General features: G+C 41.0%; 1 protein-coding gene across 2 annotated transcripts; it reads left to right on the top strand.

Moving 5' to 3' along the window:
* Positions 1–2: 2 nt before the first annotated feature.
* On the top strand, positions 3–17,506 carry jak2b (Janus kinase 2b). Of its 2 annotated transcripts, none has more exons than XM_020099297.2 (24): positions 3–103; positions 3,416–3,653; positions 4,481–4,604; positions 4,705–4,822; positions 7,341–7,486; positions 7,715–8,006; positions 8,174–8,293; positions 8,421–8,578; positions 9,278–9,389; positions 10,647–10,833; positions 11,021–11,145; positions 11,375–11,509; positions 11,862–11,949; positions 12,410–12,537; positions 12,691–12,829; positions 13,115–13,266; positions 13,392–13,542; positions 13,900–14,036; positions 14,620–14,809; positions 15,069–15,193; positions 15,283–15,455; positions 15,708–15,825; positions 16,293–16,406; positions 16,694–17,506. In XM_020099297.2, the coding sequence occupies exons 2-24, from the start codon at positions 3,434–3,436 to the stop codon at positions 16,799–16,801; spliced, it is 3,360 nt and encodes a 1,119-aa protein (XP_019954856.1). In that variant the 5' UTR covers positions 3–103; positions 3,416–3,433; the 3' UTR covers positions 16,802–17,506. The 2 variants fall into 2 exon arrangements, with proteins under 2 accessions (XP_019954856.1, XP_019954857.1); XM_020099298.2 differs by lacking the exon at positions 3–103 and adding an exon at positions 1,311–1,890.
* Positions 17,507–18,393: the final 887 nt, after the last annotated feature.

Below are 18,393 nucleotides of genomic sequence, written 5' to 3' on the forward strand. Positions count from 1 at the left end.
CACAGAGGTCATCGGCCAAACAGGATATTCCAGACATCCCTCTCCCCAGCTACGATTTCCAGCTCTTCCTGGTGGATCCTGATGCATTTCCAGGCCAGATTAGGTATGTAAACCTCCAACGGAAGGTGCCCAGGGGGATCTGGATTCAATTCAGTCTTATTTGTGCAGCACCGAATCACAACATACATTTCCTCAAAGCACTTTACATCCTAAGGTCAAGACCTCACAATATTATTATAAAGAGAAACCCAAACAAGGAAGCACTTGTCAACAAGAGACAGAACCGATCTCAGGGTGGATAGAGAAGAGAGAGATCAGAGAGGGAGGAAAAGTGGGGAAGCAAATGGGGAGAATGAAAAGAGAGAGACTAAAAACTGTCATGGAGGCCTACTTGTTGTATGTTAACACTAATAATAGCAGCAATGATAGTAGTGCCTACAAGTAGCAATAATGATGACAATAAAAGTGATAATGAATAAGTGGTATAATAATAATAATAAAGATAATTGGATGAATTGTAATCACAACCCCTGGTTTTTAAGGTTTTATCACCACATGGTATTATTTGTCTAATACTTAAATTTATGACCAAATTCCCTTTCTATATAAATACAGACCATTCAATATGGTCAACATTATAACAATACCTGCTAAACATCGGTGAGGAAGTTAACATGTTGATGTTAAAGCCTCACGTCGATGACAATAGAGACAAGTCTGGAAAAGAAAAATCCCATGACCACCTAACAACAACATTTCAAACCCCAGGTTGTGAACTGTTGTTTTGGAAAATAGTTTACATCCAACTTTGTCCCAACGCTTTGGGGTGGGCCACTTCCTGTTTCAACCAAACAATGCCCTTGTGCTGAGGTGGGTGAACAGATGGTCTCTCCAGCTGCTCTGACCTCAGCCCAACATCTTTCAGAAGAACTGTCCTTTAGTTTGTTCGGTTCAGTGTTATCCAGAACATTTCATATCGAAACAAGACACAACAAATTCCATGAATGAAACAATTATATAATTTATTTACTTTCCTATAAATAACAAGATCAATTCAGATGCTCATCCCTTTTTTTAAATTTATTTTCTTTTCACAAATCATCAAAATAATTTTCTTACGTTGAATCACTTCAAATCTAGGGAATTCCACAGTTTCCCTCAACAAACATAAATACACATCTTTAATGTGGATATTTGCAGTTTTATTAGTGCAACACAATTCAACAACAGCACACACTACTTCCTCCAGAACGTGATTCTGGATTCACGCACAACAGACTCTTTTCTTTTTCTGTCCCTGTGTGTAATTGTGACATTTCCGGTGGAACGTGAAGGCGGCATCAGAGGCTGGTTTGTTGACTTGGGCTCGAACCCGCGGCTCCTCTGCCTCAGTTGTGTCGCTAATAATGTAACAGGACAATAATGGAACCGTTCCCGCGGCTGTAGTCTCGTGTCCCCGGCTCCAGGAGACAAATCTCCCGCTGATGAATTCAACCTGATCGGAGGAGTCGGTTCCTAACGGAGCGCTGCGTAGCTCGAAGCTAACGTTAGCCGAAGTTCGAGATTGACAAGATAGACTGCTGAAGTTCCTCCGGAGGGAGAGATGGGTGACGCTGGGCTGACCGGGGGCCGCTAGTGCAGCAGGCCGGTGGGCTGAGTGCGACATGGGCATGAGTACGATGCTCCCCCGGGTGGATTTCAACCGTGAACACGCTGTCACTTGCCCAGGCGGCCGCGTTGAACAGTGATCTGTGAGGGAGCGACCGAGCGGCGGGGTCCGGCCGCAGCTGTCAAACTCTGCCGTCCTGGCCGCTGCGCTAGCTTAGGGAGGCTAGCAACAAGCTAGCTAGCTGCACGTCTGGGCTCTCACACACACACACACACACCAAAGTAAGTGTTTAAAACTCGTGAGTTATTCTCTCGCAGCTTCCACGGCTTCGTGTTTTCACCGCGTACGAGCTCAGACTCGACCGCGAGTGGAGCAAGTTGTTAAAATGCATGTGCTGACATGGTCCTTAACGCGAACCCGACATAGGTGGGTGTGTGAAGCCGCTAGCGTGAAGTTAATCTATGGAAGCTATAGCTAACGGTAGCTCACAAGATCTCGGCCTGGATGAGTTTCATGTTCTGCGGCCAAGTCCCTGATATTTGTCTGGATCTAAATGGACGATGTGGGTTTTAGCTACTCTGCATAGAAACATCTGGTTTAACTGGACAACAACAGACATCTGACACAATATAAAACTGGTTTTTACATTTTGTTCACTGAGTAAATCGTCCGCTTAGATTCATCAGGTGTTGTGTTATCATTTTTGAGAAAGTAGGTCATGTAACATACAGTCGTGGATATAATCGATGCCACTGAAAATCTGAAATATCTCTTATTTATTATATCTATATCATTTTACAGAGATGAGAAGTGTTTTGCAGAAGAACAGGGAAGTTCAGTAATGACAAAGGTTCCATATGCTCTTTCTTCTTTTTCAGTGATAAATGTCATTACATCAAATATCAATGCGATGTTTAGTGTGGTGTTTAATAATAAACGGAATATAATATATAATAATCGATATTATTGCACAATCTTCTGATTTTTTTCTCTCCTGCGACGTCACTGGATATTCTCCTTTAAATGATAGATCATTCAAAATGAGCTCATTCACCCCTCAAGTCTTTTTTGTGTTTCGATGTTTTGCAGCTGTGAGTCTGGGTGGATGGGTGTTTCTGAACCTGATGTCACAATAAAGAGAGAAATCTATGGACTCATTTAAAATGAAGTATGAATATAAAACACAGCTACCGACGAGATTCTTCATCAGCCCCCTCAAGTTAAAAACATGACACATGAACACGTTTATGTCATTCTGCCATGACGCTGGGACGTGTGCTGAAGTACCTGTGTCTTGTCAGATTTTACTTATTGACAATGTATTATTTTTACTTAGATTAGTTGGGAACGCCTCCCTCTCATGTTGCGTAGGGCTTAGATAAAGAGAAGCTGCAGAAATAGGGGTTGGAAATATTCTGCTTAGCCTCTGCTGAGTCCAAAATGTTTACATCTTCCACTGAGATTTTTATGTTTGCATGTATTCATCATAATTAATGAATGAGAAAATTACACACTAATTTGGCATTGAATATCTCATGCTGAAATGTGAAAATTTAAATATTGTCTTTACAGTGAAAAATGTGTTTAAGACCCCTCACTGCAAGTAACCTATTTTTGAATTAGATTTACAGATTTTATAACCGTTTGCAAACAATGGTTCCTCTGTACTGCAGCTTTATGTAACACTTCAATTTTGATAACAGTGGAGACCATGTTTCTTGATCATGATATTAACTACATCCCACTTCACTAAGAAAAATAACTCATCATGAGTCCTGCTGACATTTTGCATTTAACTGATTGTAGGTTCAATGCGTGTTGTTGATGGCCTCCCTGCTCGCCATGGACACTGTGACCGAGACATTCCCTGTGGTGCACCAAAACGGGAACGCCCACCGGGATTCTCCAGATTCAAGACCGGCCGCTGCTGTTCTGAGGCTTCATTTCTACCACAGCAGCCAGGGAGGGGTTGACTGCTTACTCAGCTACCCACCAGGGGACTATGTGGCTGAAGAGCTGTGTATAGACGCAGCCAAGGCATGCAGTGAGTACTCAGCCTGCGTGAAGCACCCCCATTCATGTGTTTTATGTAACTCGGGGCATAAGTCCCAAGATAAGGTTATCAAGAGGCCACAGTGAGAACCTATCAGTGGAAAAATCGTTGGGTTGTTCAGTCATCTCCAGGCTTTGTTTACAGTCTGTCGAACTTTCTCTACTTTGTTGAAGTATTTGTGTAAATATGGCAGCTTTGCTTTGCTCTGTGTTTTTTTATTTTTTTGCAAATTTTAAGAGTCAATATAAGTGTGATGCAACTAATACACAGAGCAGAGCCAGGACTAACCTGCATGTTGTTGGAATTGTTATGTGTTTGATGATAAACCAAACACAGCTGACATTTTACATATTCTTCATTGACCTTCTGTTCACCTGTGTGGATACTTGAAACTGTTTGTTTTCTAATGTGTGCTGTGGAGAAAGATCTGCCCCTGAATTAACACAACTTGTGCAGGGACCCTTGAAGCTGGAATATGATCTATTCAAATGTCATTAGGGAAATAATTAAAAGGTCCCCAGCAGGAGGTGCAGGTTAAAGTAAAGCAAAGTAATATCTTTTGTCATCCAAATAAGTTGACACTCTCATTTCCTCTAGTTGTCAGAAATACAGCTGCCAGGTTTGAAGTTGATCAGATGAGCAGTATTGTGAAAATCCAAATACAGACAGATATTATTTTATTCATAGTTAGATTTATACGAATAAACAAAGAAAATGTAGTAACACACAGTAAAGAGGAGATGTACTGTTTAAAGAACATGGTATATAATCAAATATGTAAGTAAAAAAAATGGTCTCTCATTCTTAATCTGCTTTAGGTATTTCACCTCTGTACTGCAGCCTGTTCGGTCTCTACAGGGAGAGGGACTGCTTGTGGTTTTCACCCAACCACATCTTTCAGCTCGACGAATCGGCCTCGGAAGATGTGTTTTTCAGAATAAGGTAATTTTTCCTCTGTGTTGTCTCATTAGCATCTTTTCCATATTTAAAATGATGATATCCTTGGGATTTAATGCATTTTCTTCATTACCATATTCCACAGGTACTACTTCCCTGGCTGGTACAGTGGTGGGGCATCCCGAGCATATCGGTATGGTGTTGCCAAGGGGTCAGAAAGCCCTGTGCTTGATGACTTTGTAATGTCATACCTCTTCTCTCAGGTAGGCGCCTCAGTACACAGCTATCCTTTTTTTATAACGTGTACTGGTTGGAAATGAGTGCTTTATATGCTGATCAGTTTATGTTTATATGTTGCCTTGCAGACAAGTATTGTACATTAGAGAACATGTAGCTCACATCATCGACAGACGTGCAGTGATAACGGTTTGTTAGCCTGCTGGTTAGGTCACATCAAATTATTTTTTGAAACATTGCACAGGGAAGCTGATAAAGAAAGAAGGATGTAAACTGTAAAACTGGTCCTTTTAATTCTTTCATGTTGAATGGATAGGAAATCTGAGAAGGTTTTCCATCTTTAGTGGTAAACAAAAGAGCATTCTATGTGAGTAAGTGGCACCAACATGTGTCCTCTGGTTCATTTCAAGGCTTTTTTCTGTAGCAAAGGTTTGACAGATCATAGCCTGTTTACAACAAAACCATTGGTCCCCCCTACAAGGAAGAGAAGGGATTAACAGTGGTGGGAGGCAGCTTCACTCTAAACCAAATGGCCACAACACAGTAGTATGGACAGTGACAAGGTCCTTGCATGGTAGACAGATTCAGAAAATAGACAAACTGTTTCTACCCCGGGTTCAATTTGAGTGTCCCAGGTGAAACCCTTATTACTTGGTAGTGGTTATTACCAGGATTTCATTTTCATAACGCCTCCTTGGGGGGATTCCAGAAGTAACCTCTGACCAAGTTGATGGCCAAATGTTGCAGCAGCTGGGCATGGTCCACCATATCAAAGGCCTTGGACATGTCAGTAAGCATCCCCCTCACCATTGTTGGCTGTTTTATATTTATAGACACTAACTAGGAATGTGTGGCTTTAATCAATGTTGGCATCAGTTTATTTATGATGGATCTTTCCTCTGTTTGTCCCAAGCATAATGGGAATGAGATGAGCTTTAGTCTCCAGTAGGGCAGGGGTTGGAAGTATGGGTCTTGCAGCTGGAACTGTTTCCTGCGTGTAGTAAACGTTCACAACGAGTAAGGATGGTGCTAGATCTTAAGCATGGTTGTTTAGCAGCCATGATAGTTGTCATTAGGGATGACATGGGTCCACATGGAGCAATAATTTGCCCAAGGATTACTCAGCAGGTCTATCTGTGTAGGACAGGAGGAACAAAATGCTCTGTGTGGCATCTGAGTGAACTAAAGGATTATGTGGAATTATGCCTGTGGAATCTGCCCCAGCGTCTCAGAGGAAAAGCCTGAAGGGGAGAAGGGTGTAGCACATTGTGTGTTTGCAGCCATTGAGCCAGTACACATGCTCACATTCGCTCCAGACAGCTGTTTGGATGTTGTGTTCTGGTGATGTTGAATTCCTCACTGTGTAATCTAGAGCAGAGTCTCTGGGTTTGTGATAAGGAACGGCTATTGTGACTTGTAGGTGGAAGCAGTGTTTCCCACAGAATTTAATTCAATTTGTGGTGGTGGCTGGAAAAGGTGGTGGGTAATATATCATATATAGAATATTATAATCTGTGTATGAAGAGCTTTATCCTGCTCAGCCTCTGTTCCTGCTGTCAATCCCACCTGTTGCTTCTTCCCTAGCTGGCTCTGTCACAGCAGCATGATGGCTGCTGTCCTCCTCCTCTCCTACATTTCTCACATTATTAGCTGTAGTTATCCTTTCCTGACCCTCCCTTACTGCTTAGCTGTTACTGCAGCACTGGTTGAATTATTCCAAGCATAGGTGGTTAGCTTATTATACTGGTTGAACTGCTTAGCTTTCCCAAGTTCCTTTTTTTTGTTGCCAGGTACCAGTGCCAGTTTATCTCCCCAGCACTTTTAAATCTTTGAAAATATTTTTCTTGGGGATAAGGGAGCAAACCTTCAGCTTCAGAAAGAAAATAAAAGCGCTCATGTTACCATGTAGTTGTGATCTGCTTAGTGTTCCTACTGATGTATTACAATAAAAACAAGAGCTGTAACCATGATGTCAAATGAAATGTCAGGGAGCTCATTCATTGGTCATTTGTTGTGAGCCGTCATCAGTACCATCAGTGCCACACGGACCTGCAGGGGAACATGAAAACAAAGTTTGTTCCTGTGACTGACAACGATTCATGTTTTATGAAACTTATCTCTTAGCAGACATTTATCTTTTATTGTGATTGTGACAAGTTCAAAACGTTTATTGTCATATATATAGTCCTTTGATTTCCACTAAGAATACCGTGCTTTTAAGAGTTCATCAATATAAAATATGTATATATACTTCATATTTATCGTGAAACTTAATTGTGCAGTTTCCATTTGTGTTAACAGAAAGCAGCCTGAATGCACAATTACTTAAGTTTATCATCGACACCAGACTTTATTTAGAAGTTTATCAAGAATCAAATAACCTCGGGAAACATTGCCCAAATCTGAGTGGTATTTCATATGAGCACAAGGTTGTGCACACATCCTACTTGCGTGCATGACAACGTAATACAAGTGACTGCTCCAACCAGTCCACACACACCTGAGTGCTGATGCCAATGTGTTGCTCTCATCGTCTCTGTGCAGTGGAGGAATGACTTTGTGAATGGCTCGGTGAAGATCCCTAACTCCCATGAGACTCAGGAAGAGTGCCTCGGCATGGCTGTACTGGATATGACAAGGACAGCCAAGGAAAGACAGATGTCGCCGCTGGAAATTTATCACACTACAAGGTACATGTGAAAAACAAAGGCGGCTTTTGATCAGAGATGAAATCATTAGTTGCCAAGCGCAGACTGATGCAATGGTGCCAATTGAAATTCTAATTATCACTGTTGCCAATACAATACTTTTTGATACTTTACTTTGAGGAATATAAGCACTTATTTTTCCTGTTTTGTTTGTTCCTTAGGTCATCTTGTTCGATGCTCATAACAAAAATCTTTTTGAATCTCTTCCAGCTATAAGTCCTTCTTGCCAAAGGACATGAGAGCTCAGATCCAGGACTACAACTTCCTTACACGTAAGCGAATCCGCTTTCGTTTCAAGCGCTTCATTCAGCAGTTCAGTCAGTGCCGGACCACAGCCCGTGATCTCAAGCTTAAGTACCTCATCAGCATGGAGTCCCTGGAGAAGGGCTTCTACACAGAGACCTTCCAGGTCAGAGAGCTTAAGAAGGGACAGGTCCTCATCCTGGTGGCAGCAGACACTGGCGTCCAGTGGTGTCAAGAGAAGTTGAAAGATTCTGATGAGGTTGGTCATTATTATCTAAAAGGTTTTTGGATGTCAGTGGAGTTCTGAAGTTATACTTGATATCAGCTAATATCTGTGGCGACAGGAAAATACTTGTTTTGAAGATGAAGTGTTGGGCTTAATTAATAAAAACACAGTGTTAAGTTTGTCTTTCACTGTCTGTCCAGGAAATGCAGACCTTTTGTGATTTTCAAGATGTCACTGACATCAGCATCAAACTGGCCAGCAAGGAGGGCGCTACAGAGGGTCGGGTGGTCACCATCAACAAACAAGATGGAAAGAATATGGTAATTTCCCTGGTTAAACCTACAACTGTCTACTGTTTGAAGAAAACTATGATATGATATCAGGGGTTTTTATTTTGCACCATCGTGTCTGACAGAATCCTCCTATGTGGTTTTTCATACATTTCAGGAGCTGGAGTTTCCCAGTTTATCTGAAGCGCTCTCCTTTGTGTCCCTCATTGACGGCTACTATCGGCTGACCGCAGACGCGCATCACTACCTTTGTAAAGAAGTGGCACCTCCGAGGCTTGTGGAGGCCATCGTGTCTCACTGCCATGGCTCGATTTCGTAAGTAAAAAACATCTAATCTTTTATTCAATATAAAGTGAGTAAAAAGAAAGAAATAATTATTTGAATGCAACCCACATAGCCATATCTCAACCTTTTGTTATTGAAATTACTTATTATGCTAATCTGTAGTGCAAGTGTCAAGCTAATAGACGAATCCTCCTTATTTGTGTCCACACTGCTCACCACAGTTGTGAAGAGTGGTTATCTGAGTTTCTGCAGCTTTTCTGTCAGCTCCACCCAATCTGGCCATTCTGACTCATTTCATCAAAAATTTGCAGAACTGCCACAGATTCGTTCCATTTTTCACAACATCCTGAACCAACTCAGTCTGTTGGGCAGCGAAAAACCAATGACATCCGCAGTTTCAGAAATATATTTAAACCAGCCTGTGTGGCACCAACAGTGATGCGACGGTCACTGACTTCATATTTTTCCCGATATTCTTGTGTTTGATGTGAACATTAACTGACGCTCCTGACCTTTATCTGCCTGATTTTATAAATTGCACTGCTGCATTGGTTGCTGATCAAAAAAAATTGCCAATTGCACAAATAATCAGGTGTTCCTTCTAAAGTGCTTTCAAAAAAGTGGCCAAAATGTACAAGCTTTTCTCAGGTGGTTAGTGTTTAAATCCTATGAGATACAGGCAATAACCCGTTGTGATGACACTGTATGTTGTTTGTTGTTGTTTTGCAGAATGGAGTTTGCCATCAGCCGACTTCAGAAGTGTGGAAACAAGCGGGGCCTTTACATTTTGAGATGTAGCCCTAAAGAATTCAACAAGTATTTCCTGACTTTTCCTGTTGAGGTTGGTAACACTCCTGTGTGGTAGCCGGCACACTTCACCAAAACTAAATCCTTTCCACCTCATTCAAAAAATTATCCTTAATCTTTGTTAAAATTAAGTTGGCATCATAAAAACAGTGAACTTGAGCCTGCTGTTATTTTTACTACTAGACTGTGATGAGTGGCTTAATTTACATACCGGGTGAATTAAAAGGCATCGAGTAAATTTGCAGGCTCCAAATCTGTCATATCTGTGGTATTACATGAGATCAGCTCAGATTTCTTGCACAAACAATGATGTTAATTCACCCAAGTCAATGTCATTATGTCACATGTTGTGTAGAGAAAATAGCTGCAGTCCCTCCTCCTCTCCTGTTTTGTCTGACTGATAAAAAGTAGAGTTTGGAGGACAAGTCTCTTTGTCTCTCTGCCAGTGTTGCTGCACCAGTACTGCTCTTCAGTCAGGTGTCAACTAGAAACCTTACAATGAGACTGGCTGTGGCTGAACACTGTCAGATTTAAAGTTACTGAGGCTGGTACTAGATGGCCTAAGGGGCAGTAAACAACCATGGACACACTCTTCCACTCCAAATTACATCACACACCGCCACCCCAACCTGTGGGAAACACATTGAACATCCTGAATTGGTGAGTGTTTGTTGGGGGGGGGGTCATCGATCGGGACGGAATCATCCTATGACTCCTTTAGATGATGTGGAGCAGAGGATGGTTTGAGCTGGGAGAGAGACATGCTGATGATCTGTGTGTGTTTGCACTGTCCTTCACACTTATCCACACGTTCTTGTTTAGTTATGGCATTTTATAAGCATGATGTCGTTTGGCACAGAGTAGTCTGGATCTAGTCAAGTTTGGATGAAGCAGATCAGGTTTGAAGCCTTTGCACGTCCAAAAGATACGAAAATTGTCAACAAACTTTATCCCCTGGGTGAGGCATGCTTATCTCCCAGGTTTATAATTCATCTTGTCACTTGTGACGTAGCAGCAGGTCACAACCAACACGGCAGCCTGAGTTTTTTATTTTATTTTTTGATCTGGTGCTATTATTGCTCTGAAGCTTAATTCAAACTTTAGACAAATGTCGTTCATCATTTAATACCCCTCTTTTTTAATTTTAGAATTGAAACCTGAATTGAAACCTGATCCCAGTTCCTGTTTCCAGAGTTCTTCTGATATTTGTTAACTAACCAATGATTCACTGAATCTGAAAACTCAAATTACATCAGTTTTTACTGTCTTCCCTCCTCTTTATGTGCTTCAGGTGTTCAACACTGTGGAATACAAGCACTGCCAGATAACCAAGTCTGCCAGTAGGGAGTTCAACCTCAGCGGAGCCAAAAGAAACTTCGGTAGCCTTCAGGAACTACTCAGCTGTTACCAAAAGGAAACTGTGCGCTCAGACAGTGTCATTTTCCAGTTCAGCAAGTGCTGTCCACCTAAAGCCAAAGGTACAGATAATACAACCTTGACCAATCATCACTCTTCCTTCCTCAAAATCTAAACCAATCAGAGGCAGTGTAGGAGTGGGCCTTCAATGCCACTCTGGCTCACACCATAATTTATCACGTTTCTCTGTCAGTTAAGTTTCATCGCTCGACTAGTTTCATTTCATATTGGGTTTTTTTCCATCATCAGAAAAGTCCTGCCTGCTTGTGTGCAGGAGCAACAAGGGCTCAGAAGTGCCTCTGTCTCCATCACTACATCGACACAACATCAATCAAATGGTGTTTCACAAGATCAGGAAAGAAGATCTGGAATTTGTAAGTTTTGTTTTTGCATTTTCAGGACCCTTAAAATAATGTCTATTTCCTCATCTGTGTTCTGGACTGATGCTTTGTGTGGCAGTACTTCTTTAATTCAGCTCTGTACAGTGTCAGCATTTCGTCCAAAATTCAAGCTTTGAATTAATGATGACAATCACCTGTTAATTGTTGGAATTTAATGTTAATGATTTTCAAATTGAACCTGCAACAATGACCCTCCTGTCAGATGGAGAGTCTTGGTCAAGGGACATTTACGAAGATCTTCAAAGGAGTCCTCAAGGAGCTGACGGACTATGGACAAGTGCACCAAACAGAAGTTGTCATGAAAGTGCTGGACCAGGCCCAGAGGAATTACTCTGAGGTGTGTGGCTTCCACACCGTGCAAAAACTCTTATATACAGAGACACGCTTTGATTTTTACAGCCACTAATTGGTTATTGGTGATGACACAAAGTAAACAACAGTGAATGTTACAACTGCAGTGTATCCTTCATGCTACCGTAGGCTAACACCTTGTCATCATATCTGTAACTATAGAAGCAGCACTGCCTCTTTTGTTAGTTACTACAAACTCTTAATAAGCGATGGCTAGAATTAGAAACTAATCTAAATTCGTCATTTTCCATTGATGTTAGTTTTGTGGAGGTCAAGCACATAGAGTGAAGCCTACTTCTGACATAAATAATGTTTTCTATCTTTGTCTTGTCCTAAAGTCTTTCTTTGAAGCTGCCAGCATGATGAGTCAGTTGTCCCACAAGCACCTGATCTTTAACTACGGCGTGTGTGTCTGTGGAGAAGAGAGTAAGTTTGCTTTAGAGAGATGTACGACCCGTCTCTCTCCAGTTGTCATAACACAAGGATACAGTTTATCCTAGAAGGTCCACACAGTTTGCCTTTCATTGAAGATCATTGTGAGTGTGTGTCATTATGATGTAATGATAAGTCTACCATGCTCTACTTCTGTGAACCTGAGGTTTGGGGGATATTCTCACACACCTCTCCAGCACGCCTGCATTTTTCAGAAGTTGTACTGAAATAACAGTAGTGTTATCTGGAATAAACATATAGATACATGGGATTTAATGCCAGAAAACATTTTACTGAGTGACACTTCTGTTTCTGTGCTCGTGTTTAACACCTTCTGCAAAGAATAATAACATGAAAGTTTATTTAAATAATATGTGTAAAACTTGGGTTGTGGATTGCAAGTTATTGAGATGATGTTTAATTTCTCACAAGAAAAAAAATGACTTTCTTCCAGACATCATGGTGCAGGAGTATGGGAAGTTTGGCTCCATGGACACCTACTTGAAGAAGAACAAGAATTCTATAAACATCCTGTGGAAGCTTGAAGTGGCAAAGCAGCTGGCCTGGGCCATGAACTTCCTGGTACGTGTAGTGTCTGATTTGATGCATTTACACATTATTCACAAAGTTGCAATGCTTCAAATGTAAACATGTTAGATTCGGTACAGAAATTGAAATAAAAACTGACAAATAAAGATAAGCGACTGATATATCTCTCCTTTTCTGTACCTGCAGGAAGAAAAGCAACTTGTCCATGGGAACGTGTGCGCTAAAAATGTTCACCTGATCAGAGAGGAGGACCGGAGGGCTGGAAACGCCCCTTTTATCAAACTGAGTGATCCTGGCATCAGCATCACTGTCCTACCCAAAGAAAGTGAGTCTTTTCTCTGCTTCAGTGGGATACACTTCTTTAACCAACAGGGGGCAGTAAGAACCTATTTAAGAAGAGTGTGAGTCCAGGGAGAAAGTGTCATCTTCAAACTTTCATTCCTTCATTGTGTGTGTGGTAAACTGTAAAACACTGGTATGTTGAAAATATGGAAAAACAGATGATGGAAGATGTTTTTCAAAAATAGTTTTTATTTTTTTGTTGCTCAATATGATAGAATACAGGAACACATTCAATTAATGCAAAAAATCTAAATGTATTTGTGATCAGTCTTGATCGAGAGGATCCCCTGGGTTCCCCCTGAGTGTATCGAGGACCCTACCAACCTGAGCCTGGCTGCAGACAAGTGGAGCTTTGGCACAACACTATGGGAGATCTGCAGTGGTGGGGAGAAACCTTTAGCAACACTTGACAACTCCAAGGTTAGTAAACAACTGTTTAGCAGCAAAATGTGTCATTTTACTTACATATAAAATCTAAATGTTGTTTTTCAGCTCGATCTATGTATTTAGAATCTGCACATTAAGAGCCTGTGTTTGTCTCGCAGAAAACCCTGTTCTACGAGGACCACGACCACCTTCCCGCACCAAAGTGGACTGAACTGGCTAATCTGATTACAAACTGCATGGACTACGAGCCTGAGTTCAGGCCAACATTCCGCGCCGTCATCCGTGATCTCCACAGCCTCTTCACACCAGGTTGGTGCACACCGATCACCAGCCCTCCGGCCAGAATACCCCAGATGGTGTCACAACGGGGAGTTTAGGTCGCAGCAGTGTTCAATCTTAAATTTCCTCACAGACGCATTTAGTGTTACACAATGCAACCAGCACCAGAGATGTGTCACAATACCCAGCTGGTTAGGATGGAACAGTGTCCTGTGTTAGCTGTGTCTGTCCCTTCGCTCCCTGCAGGTGTAGATATGCAGGTTTTAGCTTTCAAGGTGACATGACAAGAAGCATGGCTGCTCTCACAACAAAAATATATATATATATATATTTATTTTATTTTTTTAAGTTTGTTGTTAAAATGCCTTTTTTCTTTTGTGTGTGTAGACTATGAGATGATCGTGGACAGTGACATCCTGCCTAACAGGACAGCGAGCTCTGCCTGGTCGACTGGGGGCTTTGAGAATCAGGAGCCAGCTCAGTTTGAAGAGAGACACCTGATCTTCTTACAGCAGTTGGGCAAGGTAGGAAGACGTGTGGGAACTAACTCTTGTGCTTTGTGTGATCACAACTCCACTATTGTGGAAGAACAGAGAATTAATCACTATTATTTAAGGTTTTTCTTATAAAGTCAAAACACTACAACAAAAAGAAAAAACTTTCTAAAAACATATATGGACTAACTTTGAAATGTTTTTCAGTATAATTCTTTCTTAGAGGTTTTTCATCTTAAATATTACGGGTCGATATGCACATAACCTGCGTGCATTTCCTCAAAGGGATGAAACTAAAACCAGCAAACATTTATGACGTTTCTGAGGCAAATATGGATTAAATGAAGGTTTTTCATATTCTTTATATCTGGGTCTATATCTATGTCTTATAAGTGAATTATCATAGGATTATCATTTGATAGATTATTAACATTGTAGGCATTTACCAGTTATAGTAATGTGTTTCCGTCTATATTGAAATTTGTTTCACAACTCTTCTCTTCCCCATGAACACAATTGAAATGAAGCTCACAAAGTTCTGAACCTCACTGTGTAAAAAAACACATTGTGAAATATAAGCCAGCTGCTTGTTGATAGTGGTTGTGTGTTTCAGGGAAACTTTGGCAGTGTGGAGATGTGTCGATATGACCCACTTCAGGACAACACTGGAGAGGTGGTGGCTGTGAAGAAACTGCAGCACAGCACTACAGAGCACATACGAGACTTTGAGCGAGAGATTGAGATCCTGAAATCTCTGCAGCACGAGAACATTGTTAAATATAAAGGTGTTTGCTACAGTGCAGGTACAGTTGACGTGGTGTGGTTGGTATTTGAATGAATTTGTTCCTGTTCCTGTGCGTCTTCCATAACTAAAACCATAATTGTAAAGTCATGTACACACATTCACTACTCGACTTAATACTCTTAACCCCACTTAGATGATTGTAATCTTCACATTCAATCAAACAGAACTTTGTCATCAAACTAATCTGGCTATAAAATGTACAAACATTTAGAGCTGTTATGTTCATATAATGAGTTTGTTTCTTTTTCTCTCTTCAGGACGACGAAATCTCCGTCTCATCATGGAATATCTGCCTTTCGGAAGCCTGCGCGATTACCTCATGAAAAACAAGGAGAGGAACGACCACAAGAAGCTCGTACATTACACCTCTCAGATCTGCAAGGTGCGTCCCTCTGTCCACTTTTGTAACATGCTTGATGGAGCACCAGAGCGTCTGATGCATATTTGATATTTGGGTTTGGATTTCCACAGGGCATGGAGTACCTGTCCAGTAAGCGATACATCCACAGAGACCTGGCAACAAGAAACATCCTCGTGGAGAGTGAGCTCAGGGTGAAGATTGGAGATTTCGGCCTCACCAAAGTTCTGCCTCAGGATAAAGAGTACTACATGGTCAAAGAGCCGGGAGAGAGCCCCATATTCTGGTCAGACTGCTGAGCAGATATGTCTGTTGTTTTTCTACTGCTCTGTGTGATGTTTTGTTCTCCCTCACAAAGAAATCTGGAACATCCTCATGATACTTCAGTAACTGTAGCTAACCAATAATCTGTGACTAGAAATTCCTGTTAAGAAGTTGTTGTTGATCAAATCCTGTTTCCAATTGACTTTGCTGTGGAATCCAAACTGTGATACGTCCTGTTAAGTCGACCCCTGAATTCACTGACAGTATTTTACAGGTATGCTCCTGAGTCACTGACTGAGAGCAAGTTCTCTGTGGCGTCAGACGTGTGGAGCTTCGGAGTTGTACTTTACGAGCTCTTCACCCGCAGCGACAAGATCTGCAGCCCACCTGCAGTAAGTTTACTCACTGTGTGTTCAGCTTAACTCAGGTTCACTGTTTATGTGACCTAAGTGTAGAAAATGGGATGAAAATGGCTGAATGTTAATACAAAACAGATTCAGAGGAATTTAGTTATCAACTGTGAGAAAAAAGAAAGGAGTTGAAAAAAGTCGCAGCATCCAATCTTTAATAAGTGCAGCATACCTCGGCTCCAGTTTGATCCCATTTAATCAAACCAATCTTAATTTGTACGTCAGCCTCCTCTCTCCTCTCACTGCCTGTTTGCTTCTCAACTTGTTCTATCATGTCAATGCAATGTAGAGACAGATATGACAGTTTATCTGGAAAGCAGTTTTAAATGTCAATGACACACGTTTAAACATGTTGTAAACTTTCACTGAACAAATTAATTGAGCACAAGATTCAGACCCTTCAGCCACTAATCTGTCTTTGTCTTGGCCGCCGTCATTCTCCTCCTCAGGTGTTCATGTCGATGATGGGGAACGATAAGCAGGGACAGATGATCGTCTATCACCTCAATGAACTCCTTAAATCCGGCAGCAGGCTGCCCCAACCCCTGGGATGTCCCACAGAGGTACGGACATTTGCGGCTGATTTCATTCTGAAGGGACACACACACGTTACATATCTTCCAACACATTGTTTACCCGTGCTTCCATTTAGTAGTATTTCATCGTAACTATTCTACAATATAATTGATATATTTTAAAATAAAAGATATCAATTTCAATTAAAGTAGCAGATTTAGTTCACGTCGTTTGTCTGACTACAAAGCCGGCAGTAAGTTTCCCTGGTTTCCACAGTGTGATCATGAATTCTTTACTAATCGTGTTGTCGGTCTTCCTCTGCCTCGTCTCACAGATACATGAGGTCATGGAGGAGTGCTGGGACAACGACCCCTGCTTGCGTCCTTCTTTCAAAGAGCTCGTCCTGCGCATCGACCTGTTCAGGGACAGTAAGGAGTTTTAAAAATCACCCAAAGTGCCCTGCTCCTCTTCAGCCGCGTGGGCAAAGGGACAAAAGGCCAAAACGAGGTCCTTCTTGTGCTGAGTGCCAGAGCAGTTTGTGATTGGAAGAGTGATGGTTCAAAACCAGGACCAATTCAAAAACGTCTGCCAAGGTGCCTTTATGCAAGGCATTCAACTCAGTTTCTCATTTTAGTTTTTTTCTGCTTAGTGGCCAGCAGAAACCAAACGGAGGCTTGGATGTGTGGAAGTGTTGAAGGCGATTCGCTCAAACATCCTTGATAAACTTTTTTAAGATGAGTTAATGTTTTTTGGGACTTTGAGTAGATTATTGCCAGCTCTGAAGCTAAAGATGCTTGTGTCAAACAAGGTCTGCGTGAGAGAGTGTGTGTGTGTGTCTCTGTGTGTGTGTGTGCGTGAGAGAGTGTCCGTACAAACAGCTAGCAGGGCTAGCTCTCGTCTTGAAGAGTAATGGACTGATAGAGCTGAGTGTTTTCTATGTGTGTACATACTGACAGTATATTTGTGTACATATGTCCAGAAATTTTTATAATTTTTATAAAATGAAAATATCGTAAATACTACATTCGAGAACTGCCAGCAAGGTGTCAGTGTAAATGAAGCGCATACACAGGTGATTTAAAAATCCATGATTGTTTTATGTTTTTATCGTGAGAGGTGGTGTGAAAATTAAAGATGTTGAATTCAGTGTTATCTGTTTCAATTTCTTGTGTTTTTAATGTGAAAATAATTTGTACTAATCATTATCTTATTATCTTAAACACCGTATGTTTATCTTTAACATCTTTAAAGGTACAGTGTGGGTGTAAACTTTTATCTTATTACACTTGTTGGCTCATGTTTGGGTTTCTGCAAAAGGCAACGAACATAAAACGAACGGGAGTTAACGTCAGATCGCAAACCTACATTTGCCTACACTGTGTTTATCTTTGTGGGCGTCGGTGTCTTGAGTTACTTCAAGAATGTGAAGTGAGTCGAACGTGAGGCTTTCACCAAGCATTTGATCTTTTAAGGTTTTGTAGAAATGATAAAGATAGAAACTACATCACACTGACACCAACAGCTCTGATTGGGCCTTGTTATGTAAATGCAGTAATGGAGAGCTGTGAGTGAGAGGAGGAGTTTCCACCAACTATCTTAACTTCACTTTACAAAAGAGCTTTCATGCCCTAGAGGGGCAAAAAGTAATCAAGTGATTTAGGTACAAGATAAATATAGTAATTAATATAACATGAAAGGTTGAAAGACAGTAGAAAGCAATTTTGAGGAATTTGTAATCTCGACAAAACTAAATATGATTGTTTTCTACTTTTGGACTCATTTCTACCGAATAAAAACAAGATCAGAGGTTTCGTGCAAAATGATGCACGTCAATTATTCTGAAATCATAGCTGATCATTTTATTATGTTAAGAAAAAATCATGAGATTTATCCAAATATTCATTTTCCACATGAACAGTTGTAAGTAATAAATAACAACCTAAACGTAATAATGAATATTCTAGATATGATGTGAAAATATGCTTTTTTTTAGGTGATTACAAATCCTGTAAAAAAAAAAAAAAAAACACATTG

Source organism: Paralichthys olivaceus, chromosome 4 (genome assembly GCF_024713975.1).
Source record: "Paralichthys olivaceus isolate ysfri-2021 chromosome 4, ASM2471397v2, whole genome shotgun sequence".
Classification (NCBI taxonomy): Eukaryota; Metazoa; Chordata; class Actinopteri; order Pleuronectiformes; family Paralichthyidae; genus Paralichthys; species Paralichthys olivaceus.